This window comes from Coregonus lavaretus (assembly GCF_964263955.1).
Source record: "Coregonus lavaretus genome assembly, contig: HAP1_SCAFFOLD_2435, whole genome shotgun sequence".
Lineage (NCBI taxonomy): Eukaryota > Metazoa > Chordata > Actinopteri > Salmoniformes > Salmonidae > Coregonus > Coregonus lavaretus.
The window spans coordinates 27501-50337 of record NW_028162887.1 but is presented as its reverse complement, the minus strand read 5'-3'; the positions used below and the strand labels follow the sequence as shown (position 1 = coordinate 50337).

The 22837-nt window shown below is 44.2% G+C and overlaps 1 protein-coding gene across 1 annotated transcript in view; it reads left to right on the top strand.

Annotated features, from left to right (window-relative positions):
- The window catches only part of LOC311118737 (uncharacterized protein), a gene marked incomplete at both ends in the record, with an annotated part of 78410 nt that overhangs the window by 28973 nt on the left and 26600 nt on the right, over nt 1-22837 (top strand). The window contains 3 exons of the mRNA XM_084193521.1: nt 1575-1699; nt 12957-13081; nt 16143-16365. Of these exons, the coding sequence (XP_084049647.1) occupies nt 1575-1699; nt 12957-13081; nt 16143-16365 (473 nt within the window). The remainder of the gene's footprint in view (nt 1-1574; nt 1700-12956; nt 13082-16142; nt 16366-22837) is intronic.

Here is a 22837-nt window from a genome sequence, read left to right as displayed (position 1 = left end):
TCCTCACTCTGCCATCAGCATGAAGCAACAGGAACCAGGATTCGTCGGACTAGGCAACGTTTTTCCACTCCTCAACTGTCCAGTGTTGGTGATTCCGTGCCCACTGGAGCCTCTTCTTCTTGTTTTTAGCTGATAGGAGTGGAAGCCGGTGTGGTCGTCTGCTGCAAAAGCCCATACGTGACAAGGACCGACGAGCTGTGTGTTCCGAGATGACTTTCTGCACACCACTGTTGTACTGCGCTATTATTTGCCTGTTAGCTTGCATGATTCTTGCTATTCTCCTTTTGACCTCTCATCAACAAGCTCTTTTTCGGCCACAGGACTGCCGCTGACTGGATGTTTTTTGTTTGTCGCACCATTCTGGGTAAACCCGAGACCCTGTCGTGTGTGAAAAGCCCAGGAGGCCAGGCGTTTCTGAGATACTGGGACTGGAGCGCCTGGCACCGACGATCATACCACCGTACCACGCTCAAAGTAGCTTAGGATCATACCACCGTACCACGCTCTAAGTAGCTTAGGATCATACCACCAGACCACGCTCAAAGTAGCTTAGGATCATACCACCAGACCACGCTCAAAGTAGCTTAGGATCATACCACCATACCACGCTCAAAGTAGCTTAGGATCATACCACCATACCACGCTCAAAGTCGCTTAGGATCATACCACCAGACCACGCTCAAAGTAGCTTAGGATCATACCACCAGACCACGCTCAAAGTAGCTTAGGATCATACCACCAGACCACGCTCAAAGTAGCTTAGGATCATACCACCATACCACGCTCAAAGTAGCTTAGGATCATACCACCAGACCACGCTCAAAGTAGCTTAGGATCATACCACCATACCACGCTCAAAGTAGCTTAGGATCATACCACCATACCACGCTCAAAGTAGCTTAGGATCATACCACCATACCACGCTCAAAGTAGCTTAGGATCATACCACCATACCACGCTCAAAGTAGCTTAGGATCATACCACCAGACCACGCTCAAAGTAGCTTAGGATCATACCACCATACCACGCTCAAAGTAGCTTAGGATCATACCACCAGACCACGCTCAAAGTAGCTTAGGATCATACCACCATACCACGCTCAAAGTAGCTTAGGATCATACCACCAGACCACGCTCAAAGTAGCTTAGGATCATACCACCATACCACGCTCAAAGTAGCTTAGGATCATACCACCAGACCACGCTCAAAGTAGCTTAGGATCACTCATTTGGCCCATTCTAACGTTCAATAGAACAGTAACTGAATGTCTCGATGCCTGTCTGCCTGCTTTATACAGCAAGACACGGACACGTGACTCATTCTGTTTCTTCTACTGAAGACTGTATAATACTGTTACTGTTATTTTAGAAAAAGATGGACACAACTTTCTTACAGTAAAACAAACATTGAATCTTTATTTTACTTTGGTAAAAAATATATATATATATAAAGTAAATGTATATGTGTACTGTATATGTATGTGTGACTATATATGTTAAATATGTTATATATGTTAAATATGTTATGTTATATATGTTAAATGACATCTATGAAATATCCTTGTCTTCTCCCAGTTGTCCAGCAGGTTTCATAGGGGACTTCTGTGAGATGGACGTTAATGAATGCTGTTCAGATCCATGTCTCCACGGGGCTATCTGCCAAGACATGCTTAACGGATACGTCTGCCACTGCAGGGCAGGTGAGTACATTAACTAAGATTGGTAACAGTTATAATGCATTACGAGGCTGTTATAATGAAGCAATAAGGCAAGAGGAGGTTTGGTATATGGCCAATCTACCACGGCTAAGAGCTGTTCTTAAGCGCGACGCAACGTGGAGTCCCTGGATACAGCCCTTAGCCGTGGTATAACGGCCATATACCACAAACCCCCCAGGTGCCTTGTTGCTATTATAAAAAGTCATTTTTGCTTCATACCCATGGCATATTGTCTGATATACCACAGCTTTCAGCCAATCAGCATTCAGGGCTCTAACTACCCAGTTTATAATGCATTATATGACCTGGTTCATGGCTACATCTGCCACTTCAGGGCAGGTAAGTCACTGGACATCAACTAAGATGGGAGGTGAATCTCAATAGTAGGAAGGTGTTCCTAATGTTTTGTACACTCCGTGTATATATTAATGTTATATGAAATACAGTACCAGTCAAAAGTTTGGACACACCTACTCATTCCAGGGTTTTTCTGAATTTTTTACTATTTTCTACATTGTAGAAAAATAATGAAGACATCAAAACTATGAAATAACACTACATGGAATCATGTAGTAACCAAAAAAGTGTTAAACAAGGGCTATTTGACCAAGAAGGAGACTGATGGAGTACTGCATCAGATGATCTGGCATCAACTATCACCCGACCTCAACTCAGTTGAGATGGTTTGGGATGAGTTGGACCGCAGAGTGAAGGAAAAGCAGCCAACAAGTGCTCAGCATATGTGGGAACTCCTTCAAGACTGTTGGAAAAGCATTCCAGGTGACTACCTCATGAAGCTGGTTGAGAGAATGCCAAGAGTGTGCAAAGCTGTCATCAAGGCAAAGTGTGGCTACTTTGAAGAATCTAAAATCTAAAATCTATTTTGATTTATTTAACACTTTTTTTTGGTTACTACATGATTCCATACAGTGGGGAGAACAAGTATTTGATACACTGCCGATTTTGCAGGTTTTCCTACTTACAAAGCATGTAGAGGTCTGTAGTTTTTATCATAGGTACACTTAAACTGTGAGAGACGGAATCTAAAACAAAAATCCAGAAAATCACATTGTATGATTTTTAAGTAATTAATTTGCATTTTATTGCATGACATAAGTATTTGATCACCTACCAACCAGTAAGAATTCCGGCTCTCACAGACTGTCACGCTCTGGCTCCGGGACTTTGTATGTTGAGCCAGGGTGTGTTTGTTTCGTTGTGTTCTGTTTGGTTGGGTTGTCTTTTGGTTGTGTTTCCTTGTTTGGTCAATGACTCCCAATCGGAGGTAACGAGTGTCAGCTGTCGGCTCGTTATCTCTGATTGGGAGCCATATTTAAACTGTCTGTGTTCACCTTGTATTTGTGGGTTTTTGTTCCTTGTCAGTCTATGTGCTAAGGACGTTACGTTTCGTTTATTGTTTTTCGTGTGTGCACTTTACAAATAAAGTCATGTTCGCTCAACGCGCTGCGCTTTGGTCTACTTTTCGTCAAGACGATCGTGACAGAAAAACCCACCAAGATGGGACCAAGCAGCGTGTCCAGGAGCCGTCGCCAGGGAGATCCCTCACAGATCTCCTTCGCCTCCTGGACTGGGTCAAGCCGAGTGAGGAGGAGAAGGGCTTGACACTATGGCAGAAGGGCGAGAGGCTGGCGAGGGATATGGAGACCTGGTCCACGGGTAGGAGAGACGCCCCAAAAATTTTTAGGGGGGGGCTCACGACGTCGGACCAGCAGGAGGCCGAGATAGAGCGGCCCAGTGGGTTGCCGGAGAAGGCCGCCGGGTTACGGGGGCCACTGGTCGAAGAGGGGATGGAGGAAGTAGAGGCACGGCGAGAGGTACTGGCGTGTGTTGCCAGTCCGGTCCGGCCCGTTCCAGATCCCGGTGTAGGACCAGTGGTGTGTGTCCCCAGTACAGTCCGGCCCATCCAAGCTTCCCGCACCAAGCCAGTGGTGTGCGTCGTCAGTCCGGCACGGCCCGTGCCTGCTCTCCGCATCAAGCCTGTGGTGCGTCTCGTCAGCCCGGCTCTGCCCGTTCCTGCTCTCCGCACCAGGTCTGTGGTGCACGTCGCCAGCCCAGTCCGGCCCATTCCTGCTACTCGCAACAAGCCAAGGGTGCGAGTCGTCAGCCGGATTCAGCCCATTCCTGCTACTCGCACCAAGCCAAGGGTGCGAGTCGTCAGCCGGATTCAGCCCATTCCTGCTACTCGCACCAAGCCAAGGGTGCGAGTCGTCAGCCTGGTCCAGCCTGTTCCTGCTACTCGCACCAAGCCAGGGGTGCGAGTCATCGGCCTGGTCCAGCCCGTTCCTGCTACTCGCACCAAGCCAAGGGTGCGAGTCGTCAGCCTGGTCCAGCCCGTTCCTGCTACTCGCACCAAGCCAGGGAGGCGAGTCGTCAGCCTGGTGAGGCCCGTTCCGGCTCCACGCATCAAGCCTAGGGTGCGTATCGTCAGCCAGGTCCGGTCCGTTCCTGCCTCACGCGCCAAGCCAGGGGTGCGCGTCGTCAGTCCAGGTCCTACCAGCTGGGTCAGATCGGACCGGGGGCGCTACGGGGGGATTGAATTAGGGTGGTGGACAAGCCCGGAGCCGGAGCCGCCTCCGAGGAGTAATGCCCACCCAGCCCTCCCCTGTTTGGGGTTTTTGAGGCGCGGTCGCAGTCCGCGCCTTTAGGGGGGGGTACTGTCACGCTCTGGCTCCGGGACTTTGTATGTTGAGCCAGGGTGTGTTTGTTTCGTTGTGTTCTGTTTGGTTGGGTTGTCTTTTGGTTGTGTTTCCTTGTTTGGTCAATGACTCCCAATCGGAGGTAACGAGTGTCAGCTGTCGGCTCGTTATCTCTGATTGGGAGCCATATTTAAACTGTCTGTGTTCACCTTGTATTTGTGGGTTTTTGTTCCTTGTCAGTCTATGTGCTAAGGACGTTACGTTTCGTTTATTGTTTTTCGTGTGTGCACTTTACAAATAAAGTCATGTTCGCTCAACGCGCTGCGCTTTGGTCTACTTTTCGTCAAGACGATCGTGACACAGACCTGTTATGTTTTTCTTTATGAAGCCCTCCTGTTCTCCACTCATTACCTGTATTAACTGCACCTGTTTGAACTCGTTACCTGTATAAAAGACACCTGTCCACACACTCAATCAAACAGACTCCAACCTCTCCACCATGGCCAAGACCAGAGAGCTGTGTAAGGACATCAGGGATAAAATTGTAGACCTGCACAAGGCTGGGATGGGCTACAGGACAATGGGCAAGCAGCTTGGTGAGAAGGCAACAACTGTTAGCGCAATTATTAGAAAATGGAAGAAGTTCAAGATGACGGTCAATCACCCTCGGTCTGGGGCTCCATGCAAGATCTCACCTCGTGGGGCATCAATGATCATGAGGAAGGTGAGGGATCAGCCCAGAACTACACGGCAGGACCTGGTCAATGACCTGAAGAGAGCTGGGACCACAGTCTCAAAGAAAACCATTAGTAACACACTACGCCGTCCTGGATTAAAATCCTGCAGCGCACGCAAGGTCCCCCTGCTCAAGCTAGCGCATGTCCAGGCCCATCTGAAGTTTGCCAATGACCATCTAGATGATCCAGAGGAGGAATGGGAGAAGGTCATGTGGTCTGATGAGACAAAAATAGAGCTTTGTGGTCTAAACTCCACTCGCCGTGTTTGGAGGAAGAAGAAGGATGAGTACAACCCCAAGAACACCATTCCAACCGTGAAGCATGGAGGTGGAAACATCATTCTTTGGGGATGCTTTTCTGCAAAGGGGACAGGACGACTGCACCGTATTGAGGGGAGGATGGATGGGGCCATGTATCGCGAGATCTTGGCCAACAACCTCCTTCCCTCAGTAAGAGCATTGAAGATGGGTCGTGGCTGGGTCTTCCAGCATGACAACGACCCGAAACACACAGCCAGGGCAAGTAAGGAGTGGCTCCGTAAGAAGCATCTCAAGGTCCTGGAGTGGCCTAGCCAGTCTCCAGACCTGAACCCAATAGAAAATCTTTGGAGGGCGCTGAAAGTCTGTATTGCCCAGCGACAGCCCCGAAACCTGAAGGATCTGGAGAAGGTCTGTGTGGAGGAGTGGGCCAAAATCCAGAAAATCCCTGCTGCAGTGTGTGCAAACCTGGTCAAGACCTACAGGAAACGTATGATCTCTGTAATTGCAAACAAAGGTTTCTGTACCAAATATTAAGTTCTGCTTTTCTGATGTATCAAATACTTATGTCATGCAATAAAATGCATATTAATTACTTAAAAATCATACAATGTGATTTTCTGGATTTTTGTTTTAGATTCCTTCTCTCACAGTTGAAGTGTACCTATGATAGAAATTACAGACCTCTACTTGCTTTGTAAGTAGGAAAACCTGCAAAATCGGCAGTGTATCAAATACTTGTTCTCCCCACTGTATGTTATTTCATAGTTTTGATGTCTTTATTATTATTCTACGATGTAGAAAATAGTAAAAATAAAGAAAAACCCTTGAATAAGTAGGTGTGTCCAAACTTTTAACTGGTACTGTATATACCTGGTTAACGCAACCTCTAACTGCAGGGCAGGTAAGTCACTGTTACAGTTATACAACTATTTGTAGTCCAGCGCATATCCAGTAAGTCACTGGACATGGACACAGTTCTGCTTTATCGCTTTTCTAGCAGGCCTACAGTGGCTTGTGAAAGTATTCACCCCCCTTGGCATTTTTCCTGTTTTGTTGACTTACAACCTGGAATTAAAATGGATTTTGGGGGGGTTGTATCATTTGATTTACACAACATGCCTATCATTTTGAAGATGCAAAATATTTGTTATTGTGAAACAAACAAGAAATAAGACAAACAAACAGAAAATTTGAGAGTGCATAACTATTCACCCCCCCCCCCCCCCCCCAAAGTCAATACTTTGTAAAGCCACCTTTTGCAGCAATTACAGCTGGCTGCAAGTCTCTTGGGGTATGTCTCTATAAGCTTGGCACATCTAGCCACTGGGATTTTTGCCCACTCTTCAAGGAAAAACTGCTCCAGCTCCTTCAAGTTGGATGGGTTCCGCTGGTATACAGCAATCTTTAAGTCATACCACAGATTCTCAATTGGATTGAGGTCTGGGCTTTGACTAGGCCATTCCAAGACATTTAAATGTTTCCCCTTAAACCACTCGAGTGTTGCTTTAGCAGTATGCTTAGGGTCATTGTCCTGCTGGAAGGTGAACCTCCGTCCCAGTCTCAAATCTCTGGAAGAGTGAAACAGGTTTCCCTCAAGAATTTCCCTGTATTTAGTACCATCTATCATTCCTTCAATTCTGACCAGTTTGCCAGTCCCTGCCGATGAAAAAATCCCCAGAGCATGATGCTGCCACCACCATGCTTCATTGTGGAGATGGTGTTCTCGGGGTGATGAGAGGTGTTGGGTTTGCGCCAGACATAGCGTTTTCCTTGATGGCCAAAAAGCTCAATTTTAGTCTCATCTGACCAGAGTACCTTCTTCCATATGTTTGGGGAAACGTGTTTGCTTATTTTTTTCTTTAAGCAATGGCTTTTTTCTGACCACTCTTCCGTAAAGCCCAGCTTTTATGGAGTGTACGGCTTAAAGTGGTCCTATCGACAGATACTCCAATCTCCGCTGTGGAGCTTTGCAGCTCCTTCAGGGTTATCTTTGGTCTCTTTGTTGCCTCTCTGATTAATGCCCTCCTTGCCTGGTCCGTGGGTTTTGGTGGGTGGCCCTCTCTTGGCAGGTTTGTTGTGGTGCCATATTCTTTCCATGTTTTAATAATGGATTTAATGGTGCTCCGTGGGATGTTCAAAATTGTGGATATTGTTATTATAACCCAACCCTGATCTGTACTTCTCCACAACTTTGTCCCTGACCTGGTCTTCATGGTGCCGCTTGCTTGATGGTGCCCCTTGCTTAGTGGTGTTGCAGACTCTGGGGCCTTTCAGAACAGGTGTATATATACTGAGATCATGTGACAGATCATGTGACACTTAGATTGCACACAGGTGGACTTCATTTAAATAATTATGTGACTTCTGTAGGTAATTGGTTGCACCAGATCTTATTTAGGGGCTTCATAGCAAAGGGGGTGAATACATATGCACGCACCACTTTTCCGTTATTTTTTTTATTTTTAAACAAGTAATTTTTTTCATTTCACTTCACCAATTTTGACTATTTTGTGTATTTCCATTACATGAAATCCAAATAAAAATCAATTTAAATTACAGGTTGTAATGTAACAAAATAGGAGAAACGCGAAGGGGGATGAATACTTTTGCAAGGCACTGTATGTGTTGCAGAATTCTGATGTCGTACAATGATGATTGACATTATCAATAATTTTTTTATGATTCAAAGCAAATCAATCTGTTTTTCATCTCAGAATAAATTCAGATAACAGGCCTAGATATCTTAAAAAACATGTTGCAATAGATTCTAAATGCTTTTCTTACCACTTCAATGATTTATGGTGAAAAGCTAACACAGCATCTCTTCAGGTGTGGGTGAATCACTACTTGTATTTTGCTTGCAGTTATAGCATTCATTTGACATTTTTACACTTTAGTCATTTAGCAGACGGATCTGTGTCTGCACCACGTGCTCTCACTACTGGTGTCCACCAGGGCTCAGATCTGTGTCTGCACCACGTGCTCTCACTACTGGTGTCCACCAGGGCTCAGATCTGTGTCTGCACCACGTGCTCTCACTACTGGTGTCCACCAGGGATCAGATCTGTGTCTGCACCACGCGCTCTCACTACTGGTGTCCACCAGGGCTCAGTTCTTTGTTTTGGTGACAACACCGCCGCTTGACAGTACCACCGCTTACAGTGTAGTGGGCAGTAATATGTGTATATACAGTGTATATAATATTATAAATACCTCATGTGACTCGTAATAAGACTAAGCAATTAGCCTATTGAAATGTTTATCTGACTCCAGAAGATAATTAAAATATACACGCGAGCATTAGGCAATGAGTTGATATAGACTAGCAAGAATTGGTCTGAGAATGGTCTATATCAAAGGCAGATATTGAATTAACATTGTACAATGAATGGATTCACATACAAGACATAACACTTAAGTTACAAGCATTAACAAGGCATTATTCCAAGCATATAGATCCTAAGGTTAACTTACATGACAAATCATGAACACAGAGATGCTTACTAGACCAGAGGCCTAGAAGCCTAAGAAATGAGAATTGATCATACAACCTTCCTCCGTGGACTGGATACAGGATAAGAGACAGAACAAAGGCATTTAATTCCATTTATAACATCTGAATGTGTAACCTTTCAACCCAAAACCAGCCACCTTTGACCAATCAAACGATACCAAGTTCACAGTGTAACCTGACCACCAAGGACCAATCTCCACAGGGTGTCACAGCATCTAAGAGCTTGTGTGGGGGATGAGGCCAATGCAAATAAAACAGAATTCCTGAGAGGACCATAAAACATTTTTGCACAATAGTAATTCAGAGTTCACCCTGTACAGATACAAGTAACCACAGAGATCATACATCCATATAGATAGCACCAGAGTTGTCCTCAGTGAACAATTATCAGATAGATACCAAACATGGATACTATGGCATTATTCTATCACATTCGGTAGTCAGTCCTCTGAATACTGTAACAGAGAGAACCATTTTGGCCCCTCAGAGGGGAAGGGCTGACTGGTCCTTTGGCGTTGTCCTCTGTCTTCCAACTCCAGGCGTCAGAGAGCACATAAATTAGGGCCGAGCCTACAACAGCTGCCACTGAAAAAACAGGGGAGACTGAAGTACTAGCACTAATTGCGTAGCAGAGGTGAAAGACACACCTCTAAGCACTGATTGGTGATTGCCTGGCAGGGGTGAAGAAAACACCCCCTACAAGACAACCCTCCCACAAATTAGCAAGACTGTTAGACAAATAGGCCTGAAACTAATCTACATCCACATAGACGGTCACAAGTACTGAGCAATCAGACAGTTCAAACAGCAATGATTAAGTAGGCTACTATGTAAAACACAGCACTTAAATGTAATTGCCCTACAAGACAATACCAACAGCTACTATTGAATCAACTGCCCTATAAGACAATACCAACATCTACTATTGAATCAACTGCCCTATAAGACAATACCAACATCTACTATTGAATCAACTGCCCTACAAGACAATACCAACATCTACTATTGAATCAACTGCTCTACAAGACAATACCAACATCTACTATTGAATCAACTGCCCTACAAGACAATACCAACATCTACTATTGAATCAACTGTCCTACAAGACAATACCAACATCTACTATTGAATCAACTGTCCTATAAGACAATATCAACATCTACTATTGAATCAACTGCCCTATAAGACAATACCAACATCTACTATTGCTGTCATATAAGACAATACCAACATCTACTATTGAATCAACTGTGCTATAAGACAATACCAACATCTACTATTGAATCAACTGTCCTACAAGACAATACCAACATCTAGTATTGAATCAACTGCCCTATAAGACAATACCAACATCTACTATTGAATCAACTGTCCTATAAGACAATACCAACATCTACTATTGAATCAACTGCCCTATAAGACAATACCAACAGCTACTGAGCTGATGTCCTTCCAAACTATAGATGACGCACTGAGACTGGAGCCAAGTAAAGCTCCTTAAATCTATGATTCCATTTCAATTGAAGAACAACATTTAGACTCTTATTCTAGAACAACATTTAGACTCTTATTGTTGACCTGAATCTCAGGAGTGAGTCAAAGAACTACACTTCCCAGAGGGCACCAGCAGCAGCAAACCGGCTGCTTGTCACCTGATCAGTCATTTTCACTGATTTGGAGCACCTGTGAAGGCATGGAGGGGCTCAGTCATTCTGAAGAACAAACTTCAGAGAGAAGACTCCAAGTTCACTCACAGGTTCAGTCCAAAGACGCCAATGGTAAATTCATTGAAGTTATTTAGAATGTTTATTTAAATGTTTAAACTAATTTAAGTTCATTTAAAATGTTTAATTAAAATGGTAACTTTTTGTTCTGTCTTTAAAGGTTTACAACCTAATTTACTGGCTAATTTACTGGACAGACCAATCAACTGAAAGCAAACTAAAAAAAAATTGAGTCGGAAATTTGAGTTGTCCCTGTGTCCTTTGGATGGTGAACAAGAGGAGGACTTGACACTTATTCTAGAATGGGAACATAGAGACAGTCCAAGTAGTATATTAGTCAACACAGCTTTCTTTGGCACGACAACAACCATAGGAGTTCGCAAAACAGCACAAAGAGGTCTGGGACATGGTAGTACATGTATTGTGACTTTGGTCGATTGAAGGAGGCCACATTCAGGATCACTGGGTTGTCACATGTCTACAGAACATCTACAGGCCACAGTCAGGATCACTGGGTTGTCACATGTCTAACAAAACACCTAGCCTATAGCCTCATTAAAACACCTAGCCTATAGCCTCATTAAAACACCTAGCCTATAGCCTCATCAAAACACCTAGCATATAGCCTCTTTAAAACACCTAGCCTATAGCCTCATTAAAACACCTAGCCTATAGCCTCATCAAAACACCTAGCCTATAGCCTCATCAAAACACCTAGTCTATAGCCTCATTAAAACACCTAGCCTATAGCCTCATTAAAACACCTAGCCTATAGCCTCATCAAAACACCTAGCCTATAGCCTCATCAAAACACCTAGCCTATAGCCTCATTAAAACACCTAGCCTATAGCCTCATCAAAACACCTAGCCTATAGCCTCATCAAAACACCTAGTCTATAGCCTCATTAAAACACCTAGCCTATAGCCTCTTTAAAACACCTAGCCTATAGCCTCATCAAAACACCTAGCCTATAGCCTCATCAAAACACCTAGCCTATAGCCTCATTAAAACACCTAGCCTATAGCCTCATCAAAACACCTAGCCTATAGCCTCATCAAAACACCTAGCCTATAGCCTCATCAAAACACCTAGCCTATAGCCTCATCAAAACACCTAGCCTATAGCCTCATCAAAACACCTAGCCTATAGCCTCATCAAAACACCTAGCCTATAGCCTCATCAAAACACCTAGCCTATAGCCTCATCAAAACACCTAGCCTATAGCCTCATTAAAACACCTAGCCTATAGCCTCATCAAAACACCTAGCCTATAGCCTCATCAAAACACCTAGCCTATAGCCTCGTTAAAACACCTAGCCTATAGCCTCGTTAAAACACCTAGCCTATAGCCTCATCAAAACACCTAGCCTATAGCCTCAGGTCATCTATAGATCTCTTCTAGGCAAATCCCCGCCTTATCTTAGCTCATTGGTTACCATAGCAACACCCACCTGTAGTATGCGTTCCAGCAGGTATATCTCACTGGTCATCCCCAAAGCCAACACCTCCTTTGGCCGCCATTACTTCCAGTTCTCTGCTGCAAATGACTGGAACGAACTGCAAAAATCTCTGAAGCTGGAGACTCTTATCTCCCTCACTAACTTTAAGCATCAGCTGTCAGAGCAGCTTACCAATCACTGCACCTGTACACAGCCCATCTGTAATTAGCCCATCCAACTACCTCATCCCCATATTGTTATTTACATTGTTATTTATTTTGCTCATTTGCACCCCAGTATCTCTATTTGCACATCATCTTCTGCACATCTATCATTCCAGTGTTAATACGAAATTGTGACTATTTTGCACTATGGCCTATTTATTGTCTTACCTCCATAACTTACTACATTCGCACACACTGTATATATATTTTCTGTTGTATTTTTGACTTTATGTTTTGTTTTACCCCATATGTAACTCTGTGTTGTTGTTTTTATTGCACTGCTTTGCTTTATCTTGGCCAGGTCGCAGTTGTAAATGAGAACTTGTTCTCAACTGGCTTACCTGGTTAAATAAAGGTGAAATAAAAAACAAAAAAACAAAAAAAACATGTATACCCTTAGCCTATAGCCTCATTAAAACACCTAGCCTATAGCCCCATCAAACTGTATGTGACACTTAACACCATTTCTCTCCATGAACCTTTTGTTGTGTGTGTGTGTGTGCCCCAAAAAAGAAGCAAAGCAGCAAATCAAAGGAATCTGATTGATATTCACTTAAGAGGGTGGTGGATGTGGGTGAAGCTAGGTCTCACCACACTATGCACACACGCACCGCACACACGCACCGCACACACACCTCCCTCCACACTGCGGTGCTCAGTCTGTGGGCTTTGTTCCCTGGCAGGTTGGACAGGCCTTCACTGTGAGTTGGACATTAATGAGTGCCTTCCCCAGCCCTGCAACCAGGGGATGTGCATCCAGAACCAGCCTGGCTACGGCTACACCTGCTTCTGTCGCCCTGGATTTGTGGTGAGGCTTACCCAGCGCACTCTTCCCTTATTTTTATCCTTGCCTCTATTCTCCTTCATCCCTGTTGCCTCCCCCTCTTTCTCTGTGTCTGTGTGGAGCTCTCTCTCCCCCTTCGTCCCCTCGGTCTCTCTCTCTCTCTCTCTCTCTCTCTCTCTCTCTGTCTCTGCTGTTCTCCACATCTGTAATGTTAGCATTTCTTTCAATATGTTCTTCTTCTTCTTTCTCCTCCCAGAATGTGATGGTGTTATATTTATCCTCCTAGTCATGGACAGGATAAGACTGAATATTTACCCTCCTAGTCATGGACAGGATAAGACTGAATATTTATCCTCCTAGTCATGGACAGGATAAGACTGAATATTTACCCTCCTAGTCATGGACAGGATAAGACTGAATGTTTACCCTCCTAATCATGGACAGGATAAGACTGAATATTTACCCTCCTAGTAATGGACAGGATAAGACTGAATATTTACCCTCCTAGTCATGGACAGGATAAGACTGAATATTTACCCTCCTAGTAATGGACAGGATAACACTGAATATTTACCCTCCTAGTCATGGACAGGATAAGGCAGAGGCTGAATATTTACCCTCCTAGTCATGGACAGGATAAGGCAGAGGCTGAATATTTACCCTCCTAGTCATCGACAGGATAAGGCAGAGGCTGAATATTTACCCTCCTAGTCATGGACAGGATAAGGCAGAGGCTGAATATTTACCCTCCTAGTCATGGACAGGATAAGGCAGAGGCTGAATATTTACCCTCCTAGTCATGGACAGGATAAGGCAGAGGCTGAATATTTACCCTCCAAGTCATGGGCAGGATAAGGCAGAGGCTGAATATTTACCCTCCTAATCATGGACAGAAATAAGGCAGAGGCTGAATATTTACCCTCCTTGTCATGGACAGGATAAGGCAGAGGCTGAATATTTACCCTCCTAGTCATGGACAGGATGAGGCAGAGGCTGAATATTTACCCTCCTAGTCATGGGCAGGATAAGGCAGAGGCTGAATATTTACCCTCCTAATCATGGACAGAAATAAGGCAGAGGCTGAATATTTACCCTCCTAGTCATGGACAGGATAAGGCAGAGGCTGAATATTTACCCTCCTAATCATGGACAGGATAAGGCAGAGGCTGAATATTTACCCTCCTAGTCATGGGCAGGATAAGGCAGAGGCTGAATATTTACCCTCCTAATCATGGACAGAAATAAGGCAGAGGCTGAATATTTACCCTCCTAGTCATGGACAGGATAAGGCAGAGGCTGAATATTTACCCTCCTAGTCATGGACAGGATAAGGCAGAGGCTGAATATTTACCCTCCTAATCATGGACAGGATAAGGCAGAGGCTGAATATTTACCCTCCTAGTCATGGACAGGATAAGGCAGAGGCTGAATATTTACCCTCCTAATCATGGACAGAAATAAGGCAGAGGCTGAATATTTACCCTTCTAGTCATGGACAGGATAAGGCAGAGGCTGAATATTTACCCTCCTAGTCATGGACAGGATGAGGCAGAGGCTGAATATTTACCCTCCTAGTCATGGGCAGGATAAGGCAGAGGCTGAATATTGACCCTCCTAGTCATGGACAGGATAAGGCAGAGGCTGAATATTGACCCTCCTAGTCATGGACAGGATAAGGCATAGGCTGAATATTCACCCTCCTAGTCATGGACATGATAAGGCAGAGGCTGAATAATTACCCTCCTAGTCATGGGCAGGATAAGGCAGAGGCTGAATATTGACCCTCCTAGTCATGAGGATAAGGCAGAGGCTGAATATTTACCCTCCTAGTCATGGACATGATAAGGCAGAGGCTGAATAATTACCCTCCTAGTCATGGGCAGGATAAGGCAGAGGCTGAATATTGACCCTCCTAGTCATGAGGATAAGGCAGAGGCTGAATATTTACCCTCCTAGTCATGGACAGGATAAGGCAGAGGCTGAATATTGACCCTCCTAGTCATGGACAGGATAAGGCAGAGGCTGAATATTGACCCTCCTAGTCATGGACAGGATAAGGCAGAGGCTGAATATTGACCCTCCTAGTCATGGACAGGATAAGACAGAGGCTGAATATTTACCCCCCTAGTCATGGACAGGATGAGGCAGAGGCTGAATAGTTACCCTCCTAGTCATGGACAGGATGAGGCAGAGGCTGAATATTTACCCTCCTAGTCATGGACAGGATAAGGCAGAGGCTGAATATTTACCCTCCTAGTCATGGACAGGATAAGACAGAGGCTGAATATTTACTCTCCTAGTCATGGACAGGATAAGGCAGAGGCTGAATATTTACCCTTCTAGTCATGGACAGGATAAGGCAGAGGCTGAATATTGACCCTCCTAGTCATGGACAGGATAAGGCAGAGGTTGAGTTCCATATGGCACCATATTCCCTATGCAGTACACTACTCTTGACCAGAGCCCTATGGGCCCTAGTCAACAGAAGTGCACTACACACGGTGCCAATTAGCAATAGGGTGCCAATTGGGCCGTATTCAGAGAGAGGTTATTTAGTTCAGTATCCCACCACCGTAGATGTCAGCTGCAGGCGTTTGAGATCATTTCTCCTGCTGATACACATAATTGACATCCTTATTAAGGTGGCCCGAATCCTGTCTTCCTTACCAAGCATCTCAGTGCTAGAGGTGTCTCTACAGACCCCCTGGTTCGATCCCAGGCTGTATCACAATCCGACCGTGATTGGGAGTCACATAGGGCGGCGCACAATTGGCCCAGCGTCGTCCGGGTTTGGCCGGGGTAGGCCATCATTGTAAATAATATATTTTTTTTTAAAGCCCATGTGTGTGTTTCAAATGGCACCCTATTCCCTATGTAGTGCACTACTTTTGTCCATGACCTCACAACATAGACGGAATTATACTCATAAATCTAAGGGAATGGCTAAGAAAATAAAATAATATTTCTGTTAGATTAGATTATATAGCTGTGGTCTAATCTAATTTGACTATTTCTATGGTCTTTTAATGTTTATCTATCTTTCTGTTTCTGTAGTCTAACGTCTATCTCTGTTTGACATGTACAGGGGAAGAACTGTGAGCACAATTACGATGACTGCCTGCTCCAGCCGTGTCCGGGAGGATACTCCTGTGTTGATGGTATCAACAAGGTCAGCTGTCAGCCAGCCGAGGGGGAGATGTCCTCTGTGCCCTGGGAGCCTTCTATAACACAAACCCCATGGGGCTCTCTGCTCACCACGTCACCAGTGTCACCGTACAGTGAACAACCAACAGGTATGGAGGTCAATCGTAAGACCACAGTCATATAACAGTTGGGTCAGTACAGCCTATGTGATCCTATGTGGTCAGGTCAACCGTAAGATCTGTCATAAGATCACACAACCATAACCTGGTTATTTTTATAACACCAATGACATAACACCAATGACATAACACCAGTGTCACCGTACAGTGTGAAACCAGTCGAGGCTGAACAACGAACAGGTATGGAGATCACATAATTGAACTACTGTTACAGTTGGTTCAGCACAGCCTGCATGTGATCGTATGTGATGTTATGGTTCCACGTTTACCACACCACTGTCACCACTGTCACCGTATAGTGCAACGCTGATAAATGCAGGGTATTTTGGGTTGATAGTGTTACGGAAGCAACTAGACGGCCTGTTGTTCAAACTGTACTCGCTAAGTCTAGGGCTTCATAATGGTTCTGTAACCTGATTGGAGGTGTGCATTAATGTGACAAGTAAGCGTATGCAACCAGGTGTTGAATGCACGTACCCAGGGGACAGCAACCTTACCTTGGTCCAGGGTAAACTCTGTTATGGTATGCATGTACCCAGGGGACAGCAACCTTACCTTGGTCCAGGGTCAACTCTGTCGCGACCTCTTGATCGGGCATTCCAAGCAGATGAGTTGATTTGTTCAAAAGGTGACCAAAATTAACACGTACACAAAAGGAAACAACAGAGGCATGTCTGAACTAAAAATTCAAAACTCAACCTCATGGCCTCATGGTCACCAAACAAAACCAGCAGCCTCTCGGCTTGCCAGCTGGGACACTGACTGACCGTCACCTGATGACGTGCTTATCAAGGTCTCCTGGCAGAGCACAGCCCTTGACTTGGTTGGTGCTGACACCTGGGGGATGGAGTGTGGAAGTGTATCCTGGTAGAGTGTGTTGCTGAACTGTGTGCTAACACTAAACTACCCTGCCATATCATAACAGTAGGTAAACCATAAGATTGCAGTCATATACCAGTTGGGTCAGCACAGCTTTGTCAAAAATTACTGGGTTATTTTATTACACCAATGTCATAACACCAGTGTCATAACACCAGTGTCATAATGGCATTACACCAGTGTAATAATGGCATAACACCAGTGTCATAATGCATAACACCAGTGTCATAATGGCATAACACCAGTGTCTTAATGGCATAACACCAGTGTCATAATGGCATAACACCAGTGTCATAATGGCATAACACCAGTGTCATAATGGCATAACACCAGTGTCATAATGGCATAACACCAGTGTCATAATGGCATAACACCAGTGTCTTAATGGCATAACACCAGTGTCTTAATGGCATAACACCAGTGTCATAATGGCATAACACCAGTGTCTTAATGGCATAACACCAGTGTCATAATGCATAACACCAGTGTCAAAATGGCATAACACCAGTGTCAAAATGGCATAACACCAGTGTCATGTCATAACACCAGTGTCATAATGTCATAACACCAGTGTCATAATGTCACAACACCAGTGTCAAAATGTCATAACACCAGTGTCATAATGTTGTAACACCAGCACATGCAGGACCCTCTGATTTAATCAAAAATAAAGAAAGCACAAATAAGCTATTAGGCCAACTTGTTCTGCAAATCAATTCATTAATAACGTAATACTGACAAAACAAAACAAATACGCCAAACAACGCCACCTCCATATTACAAGTACGATGATATTAGTGATCCAATTGACATTTTAGTCATTTAGCAGACGCTCTTATCCAGAGCGACTTACAATTAGTGAGTGCATACATTTTTCATACTGGCCCCCCGTGGGATTATTATTATATTACATTTACATTTTAGTCATATTAGATAGTAATGTGCTTCCTCACCTAGGTAGAATCGAAATAAATAAGTTGTGTTAGAGGTTTGAGAAACTCATGAATATATCTAAACTAGGTCACTATCTAAACAGCCCTAGTGCCCTTGGTGCTTCTGCAAATAGACTCAGACTCCTTCTGCAGTCTGCAGCACTTCTTGGCACCTCCGAATGGAACCTTAGAATACTCAGCTACCGACCAGTTAACCACATAGAACTACTCAGTTCTATTGATGTGGATTTCAAACTTTTACAAAATAGAAGAAGAAAAATTTTCAATTTAAATGTGTTTTTGTTTCCCGTTCATATCACACGACCAACGACATGTACATGACCAACATTATGTGGACACCTGCTCGTCAAACATCTCATTCCAAAGCATGGCCATTAATATGAGAAGGCTTTCCACTAGATGTTGGAACATTGCTGCGGGGACTTGCTTCCATTCAGCCACAAGAGCATTAGTGAGGTCGGGGATTAGGCCTGGCTCGCAGTCAGCATTCCAATTCATCCCAAAGGTGTTCGATGGGGTTGAGGTCAGGACTCTGTACAGATCAATCAAGTTCTTCCACACCAATCTCGACAAACCATTTCTGTATGGACCTCGCTTTGTGCACGGGGCATTGTCATGCTGAAACAGAAAAGGGCCTTCCCCAAACTGTTACCACAAAGTTGGAAGCACAGAATCGTCTAGAATATCATTGTATGTTGTAGCGTTAAGATTTCCGTCCGTCGGACTGCCTGATGGTGAAGCGTGATTCATCCCTCCAGAGAACGCGTTTCCACTGCTCCAGAGTCCAGCGGAGGCGAGCTTTACACCACTCCAGCCGACGCTTGGCATTGCGAATGGTGATCTTAAGCTTGTGTGCGGCTGCTCGGCCATGGAAACCCATTTCATGAAGCTCCAGACGAACAGTTATTCTGCTGGCATTGCTTCCAGAGGCAGTTTGGAACTCGGTAGTGAGTGTTGCAACCGAGGACAGACAATTTCTAAGCGCTTCGGCACTCGGCGGTCCCGTTCTGTAAACTGTGTCCTATGAACTGGTTTACAGCAACAGGGATGAAATGATGTACTGTAAGCTGTGTCCTATGAACTGGTTTACAGCAACAGGCAGAACTAGCCTACTCTGTTTATTGTAATCTGTTTCTTCATCCATGATTTTTGTCCAATTTGTCATGAAAATGTGCTGGCGGGGAAAAACGTTTGTTGCGTGTGGCTTGATTGAACCATTCTATGTGGTAAAAGTGTGGTAATTGGTTAAAATTGCGAGCCCTCTTTTTGGAGTGCAGTGATTTGACTGTTTTATGTGGTACTAGTGCGTGATTGGTCAATTGTGCAAGGGCTCGCGTAATATGCAAAAACAAATGTGATTACAGAATCACAGAATCCTGGAGGGACTGATGTAATAGCAGCTCTACACAACCCCTCAGACTTCAGTCAAAGAGAAAGACAGGTGATTCATAGAACACACTTCCTTGGTTCCTTGGTTGCAAGCGCCATGCTGTATCATCTGGGTGGTCCCGTGTGGCTCAGTTGGTAGAGCATGGCACTTGCAACGCCAGGATTGTGGGTTCGATTCCCACAGGGGACCAGTACAACAACAACAACAAAAAATATATATATAGAGTACCAGTCAAAAGTTTGGACACACTTACTAATTCAAGGGTTTTTCTTTATTTTTACTATTTTTTACATTGTAGAGTAATAGTGAAGACATCAAAACTATGAAATAACACATATGGAATCATGTAGTAACCAAAAACATTACTACATGATTCTTCAAATAGCCACCCTTTGCCTTGATGACAGCTTTGCACACTCTTGGCATTCTCTCAACCAGCTTCACCTGTAATGCTTTTCCAACAGTCTTGAAGGAGTTCCCACATATGCTGAGCACTTGTTGGCTGCTTTTCCTTCACTCTGCCGTCCGACTCATCCCAAACGATCTCAATTGGGTTGAGGTCTGGTGATTGTGGAGGCCAAGTCATCTGATGCAGCACTCCATCACTCTCCTTCTTGGTAAAATAGCCCTTACACAGCCTGGAGGTGTGTTGGGTCATTGTCCTGTTGAAAAACAAATGATAGTCCCACTAAGCCCAAACCAGATGGGATGGCATATCGCTGCAGAATGCGTTGGTAGTCATGCTGGTTAAGTGTGCCTTGAATTCTAAATAAATCACAGACAGTGTCACCAGCAAAGCACCCCCACACCAAAACACAGTTTGAACCAAAAATCTCAAATTTGGACTCCAGACCAAAGGACACATTTCCACCAGTCTAATGTCCATTGCTCGTGTTTCTTGGCCCAAGCAGGTCTCTTCTTCTTTTTGGTGCCCTTTAGTAGTGGATCCTTTGCAGCAATTTGACCAAGAAGGCCTGATTCACACAGTCCCCTCTGAACAGTTGATGTTAAGATGTGTTTGTTACTTGAACTCTGTGAAGCATTTATTTGGGCTGCAATTTCTGAGGCTGGTAACTCTAATTAACTTATCCTCTGCAGCAGAGGTAACTCTGGGTCTTCCATTCCTGTGGCGGTCCTCATGAGAGCCAGTTTCATAATTGTGCTTGATGGTTTTTGCGGCTGCACTTGAAGAAATGTTCAGTATTGACTGACCTTAATGTCTTAAAGTAATGATGGACTGTCGTTTCTCTTTGCTTATTTGAGCTGTTCTTGCCATAATATGGACTTGGTATTTTACTAAATAGGGCTATCTTCTGTATACCCCTCCTTCCTTGTCACAACAAGGAAGGAGGGGTATACAGTGGTCTAAGGCAGTGGTCTAAGGCACTGCATCGCAGTGCTAACTGTGCCACTAGAGATCCTGGTTCGCATCCAGGCTCTGTCGCAGCCGGCCGCGACCGGGAGACTCATGGGCGGCGCACAATTGGCCCAGCGTTGTCCAGGGTAGGGGAGGGAATGGCCGGCAGGGATGTAGCTCAGTTGATAGGGCATGGCGTTTGCAACGCCAGGGTTGTGGGTTCGATTCCCACGGGGGACCAGTATAAAAAAAATATGTATTCACTAACTGTAAGTCGCTCTGGATAAGAGCGTCTGCTAAATGACTAAAATGTAAATGTAAATGTAAACACAACTAATTGGCTCAAAGACATTAAGAAGGAAATAAATTCCACAAATTAACTTTTAAGAATGCACTCCTGTTAATTGAAATGCATTCCAGGTGACTACCTCATGAAGCTGGTTGAGAGAATGCCAAGAGGCATTCAGGAGGCATCAAGGCAAAGGGTGGCTATTTGAAGAATCATGTAGTAACTTATTTGGTTACTACATGATTCCATATGTGTTATTTCATAGTTTTGATGTCTTCACTATTATTCCACAATGTAAAATGTTTTACAAATAAAGAAAAACCCTTGAATGAGTAGGTGTGTCCTAACTTTTGTCTGGTAGTGTATACATATTTATTTTATGAAAATGTATGCACTCTACTGTAAGTCGCTCTGGAGCAGTATATCGTTTTATATACTTGTTTTATTTTTTCACTTCGACAGCTTAGTTGCTTATTGTTTTGTAAATGGCATCAGGTTGTTCCTGTTCAGGGTTAACGAAATTAGTTTGTATTGACATTTGTTGTGTTGACATTTCTTCTAATTGGGTATGTTTTTGACCATTTTGATATAGTCTGTAGGCTGTTGCGTAACCTTGGTCACAAGTCACGAAGTCGTGTATGTGTCATCGGCAGTTCATGAATATTCATGAGTTGGGGCCTGGCTGCATACAAATGTCCCTGTCTCTATTTGTCATCCCAGCAGTTGGTTCATGTTCTCTGTGTTTATGTAACTGGCAAGCAGACACACACACACACACACACACACACACACACACACACACACACACACACACACACAAATGTACACATGTACGCACACACACAAATGCACACACACACAAATACATACAGTGAGGGAAGAAAGTACTTGATTCCCTGCTGATTTTGTACGTTTGCCCACTGACAAAGAAATGATCAGTATATACTTTTAATGGTAGGTTTATTTGAACAGTGAGAGACAGAATAATAACAAAAAAATCCAGAAAAACGCATGTCAAAAATGTTATAAATCAATTTGCATTTTAATGAGGGAAATAAGTATTTGACCCCCTCTCAATCAGAAAGATTTCTGGCTCCCAGGTGTCTTTTATACAGGTAATGAGCTGAGATTAGGAGCACACTCTTAAAGAGAGTGCTCCTAATCTCAGTTTGTTACCTGTATAAAAGACACCTGTCCACAGAAGCAATCAATCAATCAGATTCCCAACTCTCCACCATGGCCAAGACCAAAGAGCTCTCCAAGGATGTCAGGGACAAGATTGTAGACCTACACAAGGCTGGAATGGGCTACAAGACCATCGCCAAGCAGCTTAGTGAGAAGGTGACAACAGTTGGTGCGATTATTCGCAAATGGAAGAAACACAAAAGAACAGTCAATCTCCCTCGGCCTGGGGCTCCATGCAAGATCTCACCTTGTGGAGTTGCAATGATCATGAGAACGGTGATGAATCAGCCCAGAACTACACGGGAGGATCTTGTCAATGATCTCAAGGCAGCTGGGACCATAGTCACCAAGAAAACAATTGGTAACACACTACGCCGTGAAGGACTGAAATCCTGCAGCGCCCG